This window comes from Natator depressus, chromosome 15 (assembly GCF_965152275.1).
Source record: "Natator depressus isolate rNatDep1 chromosome 15, rNatDep2.hap1, whole genome shotgun sequence".
NCBI lineage: Eukaryota > Metazoa > Chordata > Testudines > Cheloniidae > Natator > Natator depressus.
The window spans coordinates 25,397,085-25,416,773 of NC_134248.1; the positions used below are offsets into that span (position 1 = coordinate 25,397,085).

Genomic DNA, 19,689 nt, shown 5'->3' on the forward strand with positions numbered 1-19,689 from the left:
CAAACAAAAATCTCCATCCCAGTAGTGTAACTTTAGGTTTATTAACATTTCCACTGGAGACAATAAAGCTATTCATCTTTTCAAAAAAGTCAGTGATTTAGAGTAGTGTTTCTTAACCTTTTTGATAAGGTTACAGGGACAGGCTTGCTGCTTTCCTAAACTGTGTCAGGGAGATCTCAGGGACCAGAGCCAGTCCATGGACAAGTTGATGAGAAACACTGGTTCACAGCGTACAACCTTAGATAAAAACCAAAGCTACTGTAGATACAAAGTAAGGGACCAATTCTTAAGCACTGATCTACAGAGTTCAAAGGGTATTGCAGGTCCTGAGCATCTATTCAATTTTGGCTTGAAAAAAGGTGAATTCCAGAACAGAGTGCAACCCAAAGAGTCAATGAATTCCTCAACTGTCCTCATAGGAGGCAATACTATTTGAGAGAGATTACAAGAATTTAAGATCTAGGTTTAAACAGGTTACTATAATTTCCATAAAGGAATGGGAATGTAGGTCCCATGCAGCATCATTGAAAGATACTTATTAAACTATGAAAACCTTTCAAAAAACCCTAAATCTAAAAAGCTTTCAACAAGATAAATCCCACAACCCTAATTCATCATTTCTGAAAGATCAGTTGTCAAGTGAACAATGTCAAAAAAATGTATATTTTAAAGATGCTTCATTAGATTTAGGCTTTGCAGAGTTTAACTTCCTTTTAGGAAGTTCTATTCTAGGCTAAAACAGGTTGTCTCTAACCTCAAATTTATATACACAATGGTTGAGAAACTTTGATACATTAACAAATGTTATCAGATACTTTAATGTACTGAGCTGCATATCAGTCTGTACACGTACAACCAATGGATAAATTGGCAGACATTTAACATGAATGAAGTACTTACACTTCTCCCATGGGAGCATATGTTGACCCTGTTACAGTAAATTCATTCAGGAAACAGGTATCTCCTTCTACTTTTTCCAGGATGAATATCTGTAAGAAAAAAGTGTTTTAAAATATTAAATTAGTATAATCAGGACACTAAAGTTAAATGAACTAAAATCAGTTTGAATTTATCACATTATATATACACACACACACACACACACACACACACACACACGACAAAATTTAAGAAGGAGCAATCAGTTCACAGAAAAGCTAAGAAACAGGCAAAAAGGATAGATACCTATTTTAAAATTCATCCTTGACTACATAATTTTTATTTGCTCCAGATATTTAACCATGTGTGCATGTAACACTATTGTTATGCAAGTCAGGATTGTTAGTCCATCAACTGTGGTAACAGTGGAGCAAGTTGATCAAAAGGGCTAAAAGTGACTGGCTCAGCTTGAACTGCCTGACCTAGTCATGTGCCCAGGTGGTAATTCTAATTCTAGCAGATCTTTCTGGAGGTATGTTCCTAGGCTTCAGAAACGTAAATCCAGATACCGATTTTCTATGAATCGGTTAAAAGCACAGTAGTCCCAAGGCAAGAAAAACAAACAGTTGAAAGACCGGAATGGATTTATCTGTACAGACCATATCAGGTAAGACAGAATCACAAAGTACTTCAGAGCAGTAAAGTCTGCTTCTAGATATCAGAGACCAAGAGAACTTAGGTAATGTCTGACTCCAGAGAAGTGACCTTTTCCTATGAGCCTTTGAGTAAGAGCATTCCTATCTTTAGTTTTTTACTAAAGAAATTTGTTTTCAGTGTATTACTGTGTTGGAGGGCATTCAAATAGCTCAAGTACCCCTGCAACATACAATGGAGTGCAATTTCTAAAGTAGAGAATAAACTAGTATTTGAGGGATGCAGACACTCCCCCCCGACTCAGTCATCTTCATCCTTTAATCCTCTGTTTCCACAGCAGATGAGCCACAGGCAGAACCAAAATCAGACAAGGGGTCAAAAAAATCCAATGCCTGAAGTTCTGATATTCCAAAATGACAAATGCCTTTTGATAAACTACCCAGCTGACAGAGTGGTCATGGTGGGAATAGTATAGCATTAGTATAGCAATATGATTGTAATTGGTTATAGAATATATTACATAATTGGCACCATTATATGAACCAGTCACAACATTCCCACAAAGTCATGCTGTTACATATATGACAGAGAAACAGGACATTAACTTTTTAGATTAAAAACAGTAAAGCAGTCAGTCATGTTTCGGTAATGCCTCACTTTTACTTTAAGCCTCTAATCCCATTGGTAGAAAAAACTGAAGTCTTAATAACAAGATAGTCAATAACTGCTCTTCATGATGGCTGAAAATTATACAAAATAGTTAAAATTCAGAAGGCACACAGGTGGGTGAATTTAAAAGTCTCCAGAGAATATGAAACTGCATCAGACTGAAGAGAGAGTAACTCTTGTCCTAAATCTTTGTCATACAAACCTTTAAATTCCTACAAACATGTACAGGCTACAATTCAGCAACAGCACACTATATAGAAGATATAAATCTCACATGGAATTACCATGTGAAAGGCTTCTTGAAAAGCTAAGCACAGTGCCTCCTTAAGTGAAGCCAGATGTAGCTGTATCGCCTGTCTACATTAAAGTATGGCAAACGAGTTTCAGTTGCAAAATTTTAATGATTTGACTCTTCTGAAAACATGAATGAATCATGGTGCATAGGATCCAAAACACTAAGCCTTCTAAATATAAGAAAGGACCAATGTTGCATTCCAAAAAAACCTTTATAAATGAATCTGAAAGTATCTGGATGTTCTTAAGAACAAGGAAGCGCTCTGCTTTTTGGCACCTGAGTGATGAAATGATCCCTATGAAGGCTTGGGCAGTTATGCAATACCACTGCAAGTAACCTCCTGCAGAATACTAATGAGCAGCTGCTTTGTCTCTCTTAGGTCGAAACACTACAACACTTAACTCTGTGTAGGACTAGCAATCTGGTTAAAAAGGAAAGAAGAAAAACCTGCCATTAATCAAGTGAGAATAAATAAAGAGAATAATGTTTAAGAGTTTCTGGGTTTTTGGGGGGTTGGGGAGCTTCCCCAAATCTTTAATAGCACATTTATACATTTAAAATTCTGGTCTGGTACAGTAATTTTGAACAGTATTTGAGGTCATGTAACACAGCCAGCACAGTAGCTCTAATATCTGATAATCACTTAGCTACCCTTCAAGAAAAGAAATCTTCATCTGAATCAGAAATGTATCAACTTGGAAAATACCGTTTCCAGAAAATTCCTGTTCAGAATTCCAAGTGGCAGAGCTGCACGAAAGATTGGAAACTGAACATGCAGCACAATAGTACGCAGTTATGGTATACTACTTTAATCAACATTAGAAACTATTTTTTGAAGAACAAAATCAGTCAGTTGCTTTACTCTCCTATGTCTAGTATCAAAAGTGACACTGGCAATTGAGTCAGTGCATGATTATTTTCATATCTGAAGGCATTTCAGATCTGAATTCTGGTCTACCAAATTAATCTTACAATACAGCATACTTGAATATTTCAAATCTCTGCATTATTGCAAGTATAAAGCTAGAGAAGATGGGATAAACAGAGGGAGGTACATCCTTTCATAGGATCTGATGCTATATGGTGGTAAAAACTCCTGTCCCCACCTGAGCCCCATCTATTACATAACAGCTTCCACCTTTGGAGTTGCAATGGGGTGAATTATGGATCCCATTTTTGCTAGTGCAGAAAACCTCAATGAGGAAGAGCTGATGAATTACAGAATTGAGGTGAAAGTTAGAAAGGGGGGTGAAGGGGACAGTTTAATAGGACATGGAAGTTGCTGTAATTTGGTCATACTCCCATTGATGGTGCCTCTTTCCTTTTTTCACTTCTTTGACTATCTGCTAGAGTGGACGTTTGAGAGTCAGTACAGGGTTGGGAGCAATGATGCCCAGTATGAAGTAAATCAAAAGGAACAACAGTGTACAGTCAAAGACAGTAAAATAATATTGAACACTTTATAGTCTGTAGCATTCTCTCACTCTATGAAGATCTTCAAGTGCCTACCTTCATAAAGCAAGATATGTATTCACTTTCCTTCTGATATACCTGTTCTATACTTCTGGACCTGTGGACAGATAGTCCTAAGGAAAATGGCCCTGTTTTTAAAACTGTGTGGCATAAGACAGTTAAGAAAGGTATTTGCAAATGAAAAATGTTCCATCAAGTGTGGGTACAGCTATTTTTGGCCAAAACTAAATACAGAAAAGATGAAAATCTTAAACATTATGTGGTGGAACGCTGAACTGAAAGTGGAATAGTACTGTAGCAAATAAAGTAAGATTTTGACGGCATCTAAGCAAAGCTGATCACATTGTTTCATATGGGAATAGAATTTAGACAATGTTTAATAAGAGAACGGGGGGGGGGGAAGGGGGGGGGGAAGGAAATGCAGACTAAATTAAATCAATCCACCATACCCTGCAAACTGACATCTGGTTGGTTGTGAGAGTACCAGTCTTATCAGAACAAATAACAGATGTGCAACCCAGCGTTTCAACAGATGGCAGACTTCTAACAATAGCATTCTTCTTGGCCATTCTGCGGGTTCCTAGGGCCAAGCATGTGGTAATAACAGCAGGCAGACCCTCAGGGATAGCAGCAACAGCAAGAGCAACAGCAATTTTAAAGTAGTAGATAGCGCCGCGAATCCAGGAGCCACCATGAACTGGATCATTGAAGTGACCTATGTTGATTATCCAGACAGCAATGCAAATGAGTGAGATGACTTTGGACAGCTGCTCTCCAAACTCATCCAGTTTCTGTTGGAGTGGTGTTCTCTCTTGTTCAGTAGCTACCATCTCATCACGAATTTTGCCAATTTCAGTGTTCACTCCTGTTGCTACAACCACTCCCATAGCTTTACCAGCAGCAATGTTAGTACCCTAAATTGGGATCGAAAAAAGAAGGGAAAAAAGATTCATAAGTCATTCTGTGACAACATTGAAGTAGGCCTGTTACATACCAGATTCACAGATAACCTTTTCTGCTAAGACATTAAGTTCTATTTGAAAGTTTGTTCTCTGATTTTGTCTAATTTAAGATGCAACGCTCACGTGGTTCACATATTTCACTGTTATCAGTTCTTCAGAAGTTATTTTGGATTCTATTTTGACAGCCATTCTTTGTGAGGTCAGTAAGGTGGTATACATTAGTCCTTAAAGGGGCACGAGTACCCTTACCAATATTTATGTTCCTTATTACCCTGTGGAAGATCCAAATAAAACAAAAGGGGAAGCTAACTAAATAAGTAATAGTAACACAATATGAAGTAAAATGGATAAACTGAAGAATTTTTACTCTTTTAGTTATAGAAATCTTAGTCATTTCATGTAACAATTTTTCCAGTAAGTAGGATTTTTAAAAATTATTGATTTTCATTTAAGCTTGAAACTAAAAGTAAACCCAAAGTACTGTGTAGTCAATGAGCTTTCCATTAATAACAATTTGATATTTTTTAGCTAAAAACAGACAAGCCAAAACAGTCTCTATGGGGGAAAAAGGAAAAATGAGGAGAGGAATATGTGAGAGACCTGTATATATATTATGCTATCAGTTTGAAAAACACCTGCTTTTCTAATTTTTAAACTGTTCACTGCTCGATTCCAGACAAGTTGCTAGTACAATTAAGCTAAATTCCCCAATGCTTTCACAGCTACCTGCTCCGAGTACAAGATAGATAGCCACCTACAAAAAGCCTACTACAAACATTAATTGCTATCACTATCATGTAAATGTAAGATCTAGTTCATGCAGTACAGTACTGGAAATACAGAGTGAAAATGTTATGAAGAGTTAATGTCAGCAATGTCACCTTTATCAAGAGATCATCAGTAAATCAAATGTGCTCTTAGCACCAGAGTGGCTTCCTTACTGTTTCGTAAGTTAGGAAAGAGGATTAAAACAGCAGGTAGGGAGTGAGTGAAAAAATTCTTTGCACAAAAACTTTGACATGTTACATGAAACTTCAATAAGTCCTCAAATCTTAAGTAGGCAAGACTAAAAAATGTTGCCACCCTTAACCATGTTAGCATTTTAAAACTACTTAAGATTTGTGAATCAAAATCTACTTCTATGTCCAGACTAGCCATTTATACCTACAATATCTATTTTTCTATATTTCATAAGAACCACCTTACTAAGTCCAGACTGCTTGGAGTTTGTTTCAGCTACATTTCTCTTTAAGTTTAACATTCCCCAATAAATCCAGATATGCAGACTTTCCTTAAAGGATGGGCCAGTGGAGAAGATCTCTCAATATTGACTCATAACATGCAGCATGACAAAATTCTTCTAAGACCTATGTCCAAATTCAGTCCTTGGGTAAGCAAGCACAACTCCACTCAAGTCAATGGACTTACAGCCATGGTAGCTTTCACCCTTAAACTGCAAGGAAAGAATTTCATATTTTGCTAACTATGAGCCCACTTCTGCCACCTGGTACACACACTGAATATTCCTGGGCTCAAATGGGTGCCCTCATGAATATATTCAGTGAGAGTAAGAATGGCAGAATCAGACCTTGAAAAGCAAAGTTTACCAATAATCTAATAATCATTCATTTACTATTTAATATTTAAGCATCCTAAAGCATTCAGATTTTTTTTTCAGTCTGTATGAAGCAATGAAATGGCGCATAGACTAAAATTAAGCTTCTAGTTCTCACTGAATATTCAGACACAATATACAAATTAGGGAAGCTCAATTCAAATCATTCCTCTTTATGAAATATTGCTAGTTCTTAAGATTCTGCACCAAAGTAGAAGTTACATTTCTCGAGTTTATTTGGATTGAGAAACCCTTTCCTTAAGGATTCATTTTAATAAAGCAGACAGGATTTCCTCTGGGTTTCTAATCAATCTGATGAGCTTGCTGCAGCCAGCAGTTTATGTTTGGTAGAGTACAGCAAGGTAGCATGTACATACTATTTATAGTGTTCTTTAACCTGCATAACTCTTGAAGTTCTAAGACTTAAAAAGCTCCACAATTGTTCATTTGGTAAGTTCTATATTGCTGTAAGTCACTAACTGTCATAACTTTAAAAAATATTACTTACAGAGAAAAGCATGTTCTTCTTGTCTTGGTTCACAGCACGAGGATCAGGAACAGGATCAGTATGCTTAATGACAGATACAGATTCACCTAAATAAAGGTTATAGTGTTAATGGGAATTTTTATGTATAATTTTAACTTTACTTGTAAACTGATCTAATAGGAAATACAATTAAGGAGTGTAAATTTATACCGTATTTATATTGTGTCATGGCACTTGCATATACTTTTCTTATAGCATTTCAATAAAGTTTTAATTGTTTCCATAGCCACACTTCACGTTTCTTTTAAAGTAGATTTAGTCCTTTTTAATAAAGTCTTAGATTTCAAAGGGAAATATTACAATTCATAGAAAAGCTGAAAGGACTTCCAAATATATACAGGTGTTCCATGTATACTAGAACTGGAAGTATATACCACTGCTTTTAGGATCAGACATGCAAGTGATAGTAATGTCAACTGTAGATCCCATCTTGCATTAAGTCATTCCTAGGGCACCAGATATTAATGCACAACTTGGCTAACACCATGAACAAAGTGTGTGTGTGTGTGTGTGTGTGTGTGGTGTGTGTGTGTGGTGTGTGTGAATTAAAAAATGTATATATTTTGCCTCCCAAAAGGCAGTAAACAAATTCAAACTGTTTGATATATGGGATTTCCTGTACAGTAGAATTGTATTTACTTCTGCTGCCTCTACGCTTTTAAAAAGTGATTAGTGATCATGTTATTGTTTACAGAATTAGATCTTATCACTGCTTTGTCATTGGACATGAGTCTACCATACTCATTGAGGTTTGACAATTGGTAGCAGGTTGCATAACATTCGCTCCCTTAGTTGGAAAAATTAAAAAAATCAGAGAGTTTTCTCAAAGCAAAAATACAAATGCTGAAATATGAATATACTGACTTCTATCTACATGTTCACCTAGCAATGGAAAGGTTCCTGTTCTGTAAGCAACAGATTTTAGTGGGATTGTTCCACATTAAAATCAATGGGAGGAAAGCTGTTGATCAAAGGTTTGAAGAACAGAATAACCTAATCATTGCAGAAATTAAGAGTTTGCCTCCTTAAAATTTAAAAATCATAAGATCCTTATGCTCTCTTGCTTTTAAGCTTTGATTATCAAGTGGTTTGAGTCACTTTTCTTATTACTAAATTAAGTTTAAGAAAACTTTATCAAGGAGATTTAAAATGTGAATTTCAGGTTTCTGTTTGTGGTTCATTATTGGATTATCCTGATATTAACATTTGGTCACTGACAATCAAGAGGCACAGATTTCAGTGTCCTCTATAAAGAGATTCAAAGATATTTCCTGATAATTTGGAGGGCACCAATGACATCAGCTTACTCAACAGCAAGCATTGGATGTGATGTAGTTTTCTTAGGCGATGTATGGACAAGACTTGGGATCTTACTCAGAATTTAATAATAATTCTTCCTATGTTATACAGGACTGTAGCAAGGAATCTTTGGGTCTCACTTATCCTTGTATCTATTCTAAGTTCTTGCTGAATCATGTAATTTATTATTTTACATGTTTTTGGAAATTCTTAGATCAGCTTATGCTACTAAAACAGATTTGCAGTCTTGGTGTTCTCTCAACTTAAACATTGTAGTAGTGTGTTTGCTGAAAATTGAACAAGAAGCATAATTTTCAAATAAGATGTAAACATAGCGTAGAAGCCAGTAATGAAGTAATCTCCCATATTATAGATTGTGTGTGTGAGAGAGAGAGAGAGAGTGAGTGAGTGTGTGTGTGTTGGCTGCTACATATTACTCACACACACACACACACACACACACACACACACACACAAGCAGCAAGGATAAGCATTTGTTTCTATCTCTAGGACAGTTCAAAAGATAGAGCTGGTTATATTTTCCTTTTGATTTTATTTTTTAAACTTTGTTTTGGAAGTGAAGAGGAGATTTTATACTCAAGTGAGTTCAAGGTTTTCCTTCAGGGGAGCACCCATTTTTAAGATTATAAAACATTCAGACCCCATGCCTCATGTGGGTTTTACACAAAAAATACTACCAGAAAAGATTTTTCAGATGGAGTCTGGAAATATTGATAAGAAATTAATTCCATTGGAAGGTAGGAGTCCACACAGGATCCTGTTAGATTAAGGTCCATTCTCTTTTCTTCAATTCCTCTTCCTAGTCTCTTAGCCCTAAAGGTTCTGTAAGTTCAGTAAAGAATGCACTTTTCTACTGGTTCTCTTAACAAGAGCAGTTCAGTCTAATCTGACCTTATTCTTGCCTATGTAAAATTTCAAAGAAAAGATCTAAGACACCAACTAGAAAAGGGCATATAAATCTACTGTATTATTCATTACCACCTTTGAAAGGTACATTTTGATCTCCTGCCCAGAAATTCTAGATGGTAAACTAAACTTAGGTACTGAACAGTTTCCTCATGACGAAAGCTTTCTAGTTACATTTAGCATCTTATTTCTAAGATAAATCCTCTACTTATGAAAAGAGCAACAGTTGGTCTCTTTATAAATAAATTCATTTGTTTTTTCCTTAAATCAAAAGTATACACTGAATTTGGACACTGCAAAAGTGATTCAACTAAGATCTACTAACTGAAATTTCTTGCCTGCTGTTCCGATATAAAATTCTGTAAAATTAAGAATAATTCCCTGTAAGGCATCAGGAAACTAACTGGACTGATGAATATAATCAAAAGCCAGACAGATACAATACTGTATACTTCAGTGACATGACAATTCACATTAAAAAAGCATACATAACGCAAGCTATTCATATTTTTGGAATAAGTACCTCTAGATTTTAAGTAACATTTAGAGTTTAAGTGAGGCTCTTTATTTTAAGAGAAAGCAGGGAGCTAGACAGATCATTTTAAGTATTGACACTATTAACATTTTGTTTTTAAAAAAAGCTTTCATTTTCTTTCTATATTTATCTTGGGTGGAATATGATAATTAGGGAGAATGAGTTTTCTGAAAAAAGTCATCCAAATTTCAGAGGCCAGTTTAGCATTACAGTAACTGTGTTACACCATATTTCAGACTGGCTAATGTTAATATTTTCAAATTTCTGTATGAAGTTTTATTAGTTGCCTTCAATTTGAGAAACTGATCAAATAAAATATGTTAGAGATAAGTGGAAGGGCCAATTTATATTCCAGGATGTACCCTTCTCCCCTCCCCCTTAATGGTGTTACAAATCAAAACTTTCATTATATGCTCAAGGACAAAGTCCTGGGCTAAAGAGCCTATCATCTTTGTTGGGAGTGAGGAGGAAAAGGAACAGCCTAGAGAAAAGCATTACAGCCTCAGAGGATGATAGTCACTTCAGAGGCCTAGATAATGAAGCTATGAATATTGGGAAGGATTAAGAGAGACATTAGGTTTACAACATGGTAAAACTGAAATCCAAAATAAAAACAATGACCGACTATTAATTTGTCTAATCATTAACTGCTATTGGGAGAAGACAACCCAATCATTTTTACACATCCTTGAATGGACTATGGACAAGTGGAGCTCATGTCCAGATGTCTAGGCATCTGCCAGAAACACCCTAGCCTCCTTTTCCCCCCTCTATCCACTTAATACTTTTAAATGAATCCACAAAAGCTATAGATTAGAATTTGTATGTTTTCAAGTACTTTAAAGCAGTTTTAAGGGTGCGTAAGAGCACAGAACGGGATCAGTACTTTGGTGGGGGAAGAGGGAAGGTTTGGATGAGTACAGTGTCCTTAGACAGACAGTATGTTCTTGAAATCTACACATGGCCGAATGCACTTCTTTGCAAGATCAATCTCTCTCATAAAAGCCACATGTTGCTGCTGCATTTAGTGAGTTACCTGTGATTTAAAGGTGTTAATCTGGTTTATCACAAGCCTCAGGTGGTAGAGTGTAATATCTGGATTCCAGGGCCATATTAATAGCAGATTATAGCCTACTATATAAGGTTTGTTCAGTACACATTTTCAAAATGAAAACATCTTTACAAGCCACTGTTTGGACTGAGTATCAACACAAGTTTTGAAAGAGTTAGTTTACGTAGCTTTCAGCACTTCCAAGCTTACCACTTTCCCTTTCAGTTACAAGGCTGACAGCTGGGACAATGAGGAGGAGCTTCTCACTTTGTGTGAATCCTGAAGAAACACACTACAGTACCACTGAATTAAGACACTCCCCTTCATCTCCCTGATCAGGGTGAAATTTCTTAGTCTGGCTGCTCTGCTAAATTAGAAACCCAGAAAAGAAAACACACCACAGTACTCCGAAATTCACCCAGACAGGAAAAATTCATTTTATTGAAACATATGGTCTCTTGAAGACAAGTTAAGCAAGAGGTTCTACTAAGCCCCAGTTTCTGCTTCTCGTTGTCCTAGGTCAATCTGGCTAACAAAGTCTTAAAAAGTTAATCTATATGTAAAACTCCCCCTACCTCAAACAAAGGGTTTTGACCACAGTGTAGCCATAAAAGGAGAGGTGTAAACAAGTGATAGGATCTTCAGAACTCAGGGTGTTTGATCACATTTTTCTGAATTTTTGTATGTTTGCTTGCTATCATAAGTTCAATAAGACAATTTTGTTAAACCATGCACAAGAGAGGCCTCTGAAATCAAATATAAATTCAGATTTGCTTTTATAAAAGAGGAAAACTGATGTTTGGCAGACTCAATATTTAAGAGTACTACAGTGTCACATGTTGCATAATGTACTTCATTTAATATGAGCTTCCTTAACTTTTAAAAAAATTGTTACTTATATCTGGGTAATACACAGAAAATGCTTGATCACTTGGTCTGAACAAACTCCATACATGGCAAACAACTGCTAGTGAGACAAGGTGGATGAGGGAATATCTTTTATTGGACCAACTACTGTTGGACAGAGACAAAAGCTTTTGAGCTTACACACAGAGCTCTTCTTCAGGTCTGGGAAACCCTTGCATAAAGTATCACTGCTAAATACAAGGTTTGAACAGATTGTTTAGCATAAGTAATTAACAGACCTCAAGGAAACATTCAAGGTGAAGTGACCTATTAACACTCCTCCAGAGGAAGGGGGGGGGGCAGGGTGTTAACAGGTTACAGATTGGATTTATGGCTTATTACAACAGTGTGTCTGTTCAGTTCATGATTTTTACTGTCTAGCAAAGTTATGAATTTAAGATCCCAGGCTTGTCTTTTGAAAGCGTTTTGCAGGTTTCCTTTGAGGATAGGTCAGATACAGTGATTGCTTTGTGAGAAATGTTCACCCACAGGTGATAGGGTGCTTTTGTCTTTTATTGTTTTCCTGTGAGAGTTCATTTGAGAATATAATAATTGTCTGGTTTCACCCACATAACTGCTACTGGGGCATTTAGTGCACTGGATAAAGTACATCACACGTTGTGATAAGTATGTGTAGGACCCATGGATCTTGAAAGGTGTGTTATGTGTTGCGGGGTGTTGATCATTGTAGCAGTGGAGGTATATCTGCAGATTTTGCATCTGCACAAAGCAATTGCTAGTATAACCCAGTACTTCATATTTTTATAGATAATTGGCCACAAATCAATAGCCCCAATTATGGTATCCTCTCTGATGTAGTTTCATTTTACATAAATGCATCTGTCAACAATCCCAATAAAACTTCAGAACCCCCATAAAGAAAACTCATTAATCTCCCACAAGTTGAGCCTATATAACCAAGTATTTAGTAGTATATGTTCATCATTGCAATATGAGATTGCAAGATCATATTGTTCAACAGGATCATTAGCCATTGTGATACAGTCACCAAGCAAACCACATTACTTAAGCGACTTGGGCCTGGTTTCTAGTGGACTTTTCAAGGAGACAGTGAATCAAAACCAATTCCAAACATATATGTACATAACTCAAAAATGATACAGCCTACCTGTCAGAATTGATTGATCTACCCTTAGAGTTGTAGATTTGATAGAAGTAATTCTTATATCAGCAGGAACCTTGTCACCAACTATGGATTCAAAACAAAAAAGTTAGAGAATTTAGTTATTCAGTAATGATTTATACGCAATCACACGATATCATTAACTTTTTAGATGTTTGCTGAGTAACTGCTGAGTAAGTGTTCAGTTAATGATACTATCAGCATTTCCTATAGCGTTTGTAAGTTGCAATATTCTTTACAAAAGTGTTATAAAATTCACTTTGACCTGCTAAAATAATTCAGACCTGTATAAGCACTAATAAATAAGTATCTGGTACAAGTTTACAAGTCTCTGAAAAACAGAAATGAAAACATTTTATGTTTCCATGAAGTCACTTCTCAGAACTCCTTGAGATAACATGGACAGAGCATGGCCTACTAGAAGCTGAATGAGTTCTAGAAGCAATTGGAGAATATACATTTCAAAACTTTTCCATGTATCAAAAAATCCACAAACTAATGTGGTTTCCAGGCACCGATATTGGCTACTGGCTTTGAATTTCCCCTCTCTAGAAATTCTTTTACGCAATATCCTATTTGGCACAAAAGAAATAGCTAAAGTTAGTCCTCAGCTATCCAAAGATGGGAAAAATACAGAGAATTTTCAAAGTTAACTTCAAATATTTTCCTTCAATACAAAGGCTGCAGTACCCACTTGTTAGGGACCAACTGTGAATGTAATGCACTTCTAGAAATGTGCTAGCCATTGCAAAGTTCTAATGCTATATTCTAAACCAGTGGTTCCCAAACTTTAACAGCCTGCGAACCCCTTTTACTAAATTGTGAAATCTCGTGAACCCCCTCCTAAAAATTAATATTTCCAGGGATTTAAGTTTAAATTTCCTCTGCACTCCATGGGGTTCCTGCTGCTGGACCCCGTTGACTGCCCCAGTCAACTGAGCTCGGGCTGCAGGTCCCGCTGACCACCAGGGCTTGGGCTACCAGCCCCAACTGCCTGGCCCTGCTCTTCCTGGGGTTGGGGCTGCCAGCCCCACGCGGAGGGCTGGGGTTGGGGCAGCCAGATCCCCCGCTGACAGGGGCAGGGCTCGGGCTGCCAGCCCCAACTGCCCAGCCCCACTCTCCCTGGGGCTCAGGCTGCCAGCCCTGCGTGGAGGGCTGGGGTTCAGGTTTGGGCGGCCGGCTCCCCCAGTGATGGGGGCAGGGCTCTGGCTGCCAGCCCAAACTGTCTGGCCCCACTCTCCCTGGTGCTCGGGCTGCCGGCTCCCCCACTCATGGGGGCAGGGCTCGGGCTGCCAGCCCCAACTGCCCCACCCCACTCTCCCTGGGGCTCGGGCTGTTTGCCCTGCAACCGGTCCCACCTGCTGCCTCCAATGCTTGGGGTCCTCTGGCTGCCGTTAGTGAAATTTTTCTGGTGAACCCCCTGTAACATTCTACGAACCCCAGTTTGGGAACCACTGTTCTAAACACTGCCATACAGTGCAGAGGTCAATTTTAGATTTGAATAGTATATTGGCTTAATTTTTCCATAGCCTCAAAACAATATGATCAGCTAACCATTAAGATACCAAGTTCTGAATCCCCAATTGTGATGACATTCACATTAGATATTTTCTGTCCTGGGATTGACCTTATATATTCTACCTACTAGATATTAATGAAAACATTTGAGAAAATCCTTTTCATCCAATGCCACGAACAGTTTTCTAAAAATGTAGTTGGAGAGGACAGTAAGTAGAGAAGATGCTCCTGAAGATGTTACAGAGTAATAAGCATGTGCCCAGAGCTATGTAGCTGGTTGTTCTCTAGCATCTTAAATTGTTTTTTTTCCCCTCCAGCATCTTCATTGGGTTTTTAAATCCCAAATTCATTCCCCTTTCTACTCCCTCTTATTCTGCTATTCCTGGTTTTCAAGTCACAGCAAAATGAACTGCTGCTCTGTTACCACCACCATTTGGTGAATCAGCCCAAGAAATTGGTTTGTGGAGGCAAATAAGCCGGTTGAAACTTGTTAATTTGACTCACATTTCTGTACATCTCTTTATATGCTGCATTTAACAATTTCTAATTGGTTAGTATAATCCCTGTATAAAGTCATTTCTATTCTTAGTGTGGAAAGTCTCCAATTTCAATTATTGTGAAATAAAGCATACAAGTTCTGAAGGAAACAAAGAATCTGAATGCTTTGATCAGTAGCTAGTAAGAACTGATCTTGTCAGTGGATGGATTCATTACAACAGTCCCTCTCTAGTATGTCCCTGCAGTAAAAAAAAGCAAGCTACAATTCCTGCAGGAACTGCTTATGCAACTAGAAGCAATAGTGAACATAAAGAGAGTAACAGTGTAAATAAGCCAGCAAGAATGTTACCACCTTACTCAGTGTATACTAGTTAATAAGCAGAAAGGCCGTGGTGGAGAGAAGTGGGATCTGAGAGGGAGGATTAAACAAACACTATTTTTAACTGTAAAAAGCCAATTTAAGAAAAAAAAAAAAAAAAAAAAAAGAATTCTGTGCCATATTCTCCATGATTGCTCACTAGGATAAAAATAACGCTAATTGGAAAATTCTCCCTTCAGGTGACACACATAGAAGAACTACACTAATTTACAAAATGTCCATCACATCTTTGTATGAAAAAGGCCAATAAATAGCTAAATTCGTTTTCCATTTTGTACCATTATTGCATGTGAAAACTAATCTAAGCTACAGTGCCCTTGAGCAGTGAGAGAAAATAGCATTAGACAAACAATGACCAAGGCCAAAAATGGGAAAACTATTTGAATATGCTCCCCGGATGTCGTGATGAGGTTTATATGTAGACATATGATAGCAGCTGGTTTTCAGCTATCACAATTCCACAAGAACAGAAGGCTAATACCTCAGTACAATGTGGTTCAGGTCTTGTCAATCTGTATGCATACACTATTGCTGTATTTTCAACAGCTGAGCATCTACTAGTATCTCAAATGTACCAATACATTTGACAAGGCTATATTAGAAGACTGGATCTCTTTACCCAGAACTTTACAGTGACTTTCTGTGTACACGTAACCACCTAAAGCAGCACTTAAAAAAAACAAAAAACAAGACCGCACATTTTCTTTTAATTGAAAAGAACATTTAGAAAAATATACTTAAATAAGTGTCTTTATCTACTGCTTTTGAAGTTCTATAAATTGTTCAGCAAACTGGTCATGGAAAGCAGAAAGTTGATGAAATTTAAACTTCAGGATAGAGCTTTTGTCCGCTAGATTAATGATATCCAATGACCTGATAATCCATGAAATTAATATTTACTTCTAGTCACTAACAATTGTTTTAGGCAAAAGATATTGTGACCAAGTTAACATTTATTTTGTTGTTCTATAGTTTGCCAGCCTGTCCAAATAAATTTAAGACAGACAGACACCATATACACAAACATTGAGGCTGTAGTAGTGCCACAATACAGTACATAGATTTAGAAAAATTTGGTTTCCTCCTCTATAATCACAACCTAAACCTCCAATTCTTCCTCTTCCTTTAGAGCACAAAACTTTTCTATTCTGCAAATAAGCTAACAGATTTTAAAAATTACATAGAATTGACATAGCTCTTTGATGACTGATGGTGCAGAACTTGGAATCTGCACACATCCACATGGGATAGGTAAGTATTATTGCCATTTTACAGACAGGAAAACGGAGGCACAAAGACGAGCGACTTGCCCTAGGCCATAGCCCAGTAGTAGCAGAGCCAGCATTAAAAAACTCAGAGGACTTCAATTCCTAATCCGGTGTCCATTCCTCCATCTATTCGAATCCACCTGTATGGCCAGTAACATAGGAAGTTTAGATTACAAGCAGAAGTGATTCAAAGCTTGTTGCATTTTAAGACCACAGTCACATCTCTAAGTATGTAATGCAGTTTACACAAAATTAGTCCGATGGACAGCCCCAAACAAGTTACAAGACTTCATTTCCCACTCACCCATTCTCACTTTCTTTCAGTGAAGGCCACAATCAAGGTTCGAACCAGTTTACATAACGACACTAATGCAAAACCTTTTTATGATAAAATTAACCTTTTAAGGCATTGCCTCTGAGCTGTTCTAGTCAACATGATGGTTAAGACACTGGTAGCCACCTGGAGCACCGATGGACCACCACCACCACCAGTGCAACTGAAACTCTGGTAGTAATCACAAGAAATTTTTTGGCAAAAAAGTCTAGTATACACAATGTCTCCGCCATTGGTAGCTTCCTTCCTCTATATCATTCAACACTGGAAAGAAACCAAATTCTAATATTTCAGCTGGTTTCAGATCATCCATAGAAACCATAAAAGTATTTCAGAAGGACCAAGATATATCCCTAGGCCACAAACTAGGGTTGAAGCAAGCCAACAAGAACCTGAACACTAAAATATTTGGAACAGTTTTTGGCTGCTACAGAACTGCCACAAAGTGAGATGCCATAGAAATGACTAAGCTTAGTGTTTGAGAGAGAGGAATTCCACTATATTTCCTCCAAACATCTAAAGCCACTATTAAAATTTAACTTGATTATTCCCCCCGCCCCGGGGGTGGGGAACAAAACAGAATTACACTTGTGTGTGGTTTTTAGTTCCAAAAGTAGATTGTAGGATTACAATGCCTCACTCCAGAGGACTGAAAGATTACCTAGTCCTAGAGATAGGGGTTTTAGACAGTGCCCTGATTTATGCATCATTTCTTTATAGATATTGGCCCAAATCCTGCTTCTCTGCCTCATACAAGCAGTCCCACTGACTTAAAAATGGGTTCTATAAGTAAAGAAAGCAGGATTTTGCTCAGAAATCTTTATTCCTCTTTGTGCCACCAAAAAAAATGAAATATTTTTCAGTAAAGTTTTAATATAAATCCTGATATGCAATAAAGAAATCTGTTTTTAAAAACATATCATTAGCCAAAATAATAAGAGGTTTAAGTACTGCTCTAAACTCAATTTGAGTGTGGGTGTATTTTGAACTGAAGTGGACAATTTAGGACATTCAGATTTAAACACAAAACTTTTGGGCCAACTTTAAATTTCAAATTCATATTGCAACTAAAAATACTGATTCATCAGATATGCGATCCTGGAGCTTTAATCAGAATCTGGTTCTAACTTGTAAGTACCTGAAATTACTGAGCATTTCAGTTCATTAAGGTAAGATTGCCTTTTCTAGTGCCATCTATTTCGCTTTCGATGTATTTTATTCCCAAGTTTAAAATTGGTTTTCAGGTTACTTAATTTGTTTTGCATCTCATCCTCATTCCTCCCTTTGCTTGGTCTGTGTATAGTTTGATTAACTTTGGGCCCTGTACTGCAAAGATTTACACAAATGTAACTTTAAGCATTATAGTCAATGGGACTACTCATGTTTCAAATTAAACATACACAAATGTTTGTAGGCTTGGGATCTCCGATTTTGAGATCATAGAGAAGAGATTTTCTATGAGACAGAAGAAAAAGTGTTGACTCTACAAACAGTAACAACTATAATCAATTGCAATATCTAGGTACTTTGGGGATGATCATAGATACAGGCGGCAATCCCATATCATTTAAGTCAATGGGAGACATTCCATTAATTTCAGTCAGGCCCATATTGGTTGAAAACTGCAGCATTATTACATTGAGAGACATTTTCAAATCAGGACACAGAATTTTACCATGATACATCCCCAAAGTCTTTTAGCCTTAACCCCAAAGGTCTTTGGTGTTGTTTAACAAAAAATTAAAAGATGTATGCAACTAACACAACTTAAAGATGCCAGGTTGGCCATCTTAGAGAGCGAATGTCTCTACGCACAACACAATTGAGTGTACTGACTTTCCCACCAATGTACCTCAACCTGAGGAACCACCCTGTGGGAAGAGAAGGATTTTCCAGTTTCCACAAACATTCAGAATTGGCATATTTTTTCACAGTCAATGCAACGGCTCCTCTGAGAACTGGACTAAAACCACCAATTAGACATAGGCCAGATGACCAATTGTAACGTCTGTAGGTCATTATGAATTTGGATTACAGTAAAACCAACATTGAAGAGCTATATATCCCATCAGTCGAGCGTTCCCACTACCACCACACTTTCATGTTCTACCCAGAAAAAACTCTTTTCATTAATGCAATGCTTTGGATAAAAAAAAAGTTCCCAATTCTGGTCTATTCAAACCAGAGACTAATAGCATTCTAGGCTAGAATATCACCTAGCAAACCATGTATTTAACAGTTAGTCTGAACAGGTTTAAAGTTCAATATAGATGGGACCAAAAAAAGTAATATTAACACTTTGAACTGTAGTTTGAATTCCAGACCCACATTACATTTTTGAGGTGCACACTGAGTTAGGTGGAGTCAAGCTAATAAACTTTCACTAGACTGTGGGGGAGCCTGCTTAACTCCCAAATCCTGCATATTTTAAACAGACAGACAGACATTCTATTTTTAGTGTTGGTTCACAGTGAAAAGGGATCGGACATTCAGAACACCTTAGGAACAGCCATTTCACCATTACAAAACATAATGGCCCCCAAGAAAGAAGTTGTTTTTATGTATTTAGACAATCTTCAAACACATTAGTGAATTTTAAGATACATAGTCAGAGCTGTTAATGTGTTCAATTAACCAGATGTCCCTTACCCCTGAAATGAAAGCTTGCCAAGAAGAGAGAGTCAAGGTTTGCATGCCTAGGTACTTCATACAACATTAAAAAAAAAAAAAAAATCC

The 19,689-nt window shown here is 37.2% G+C and overlaps 1 protein-coding gene across 2 annotated transcripts in view; it reads right to left on the reverse strand.

Annotated features, from left to right (window-relative positions):
- Positions 1–19,689, reverse strand: part of ATP2A2 (ATPase sarcoplasmic/endoplasmic reticulum Ca2+ transporting 2) — a 78,400-nt gene that overhangs the window by 23,301 nt on the left and 35,410 nt on the right. For both annotated transcript variants that reach the window (XR_012641994.1, XM_074972623.1), the window contains exons 6-9: positions 12,942–13,022; positions 7,056–7,141; positions 4,420–4,884; positions 901–989 (exon numbers count right to left, since the gene is read on the reverse strand). Coding sequence is in view for 1 of the 2 variants with exons in the window: in XM_074972623.1 (XP_074828724.1) it covers positions 901–989; positions 4,420–4,884; positions 7,056–7,141; positions 12,942–13,022 (721 nt within the window). In the remaining variant the exon portion in view is untranslated. The remainder of the gene's footprint in view (positions 1–900; positions 990–4,419; positions 4,885–7,055; positions 7,142–12,941; positions 13,023–19,689) is intronic.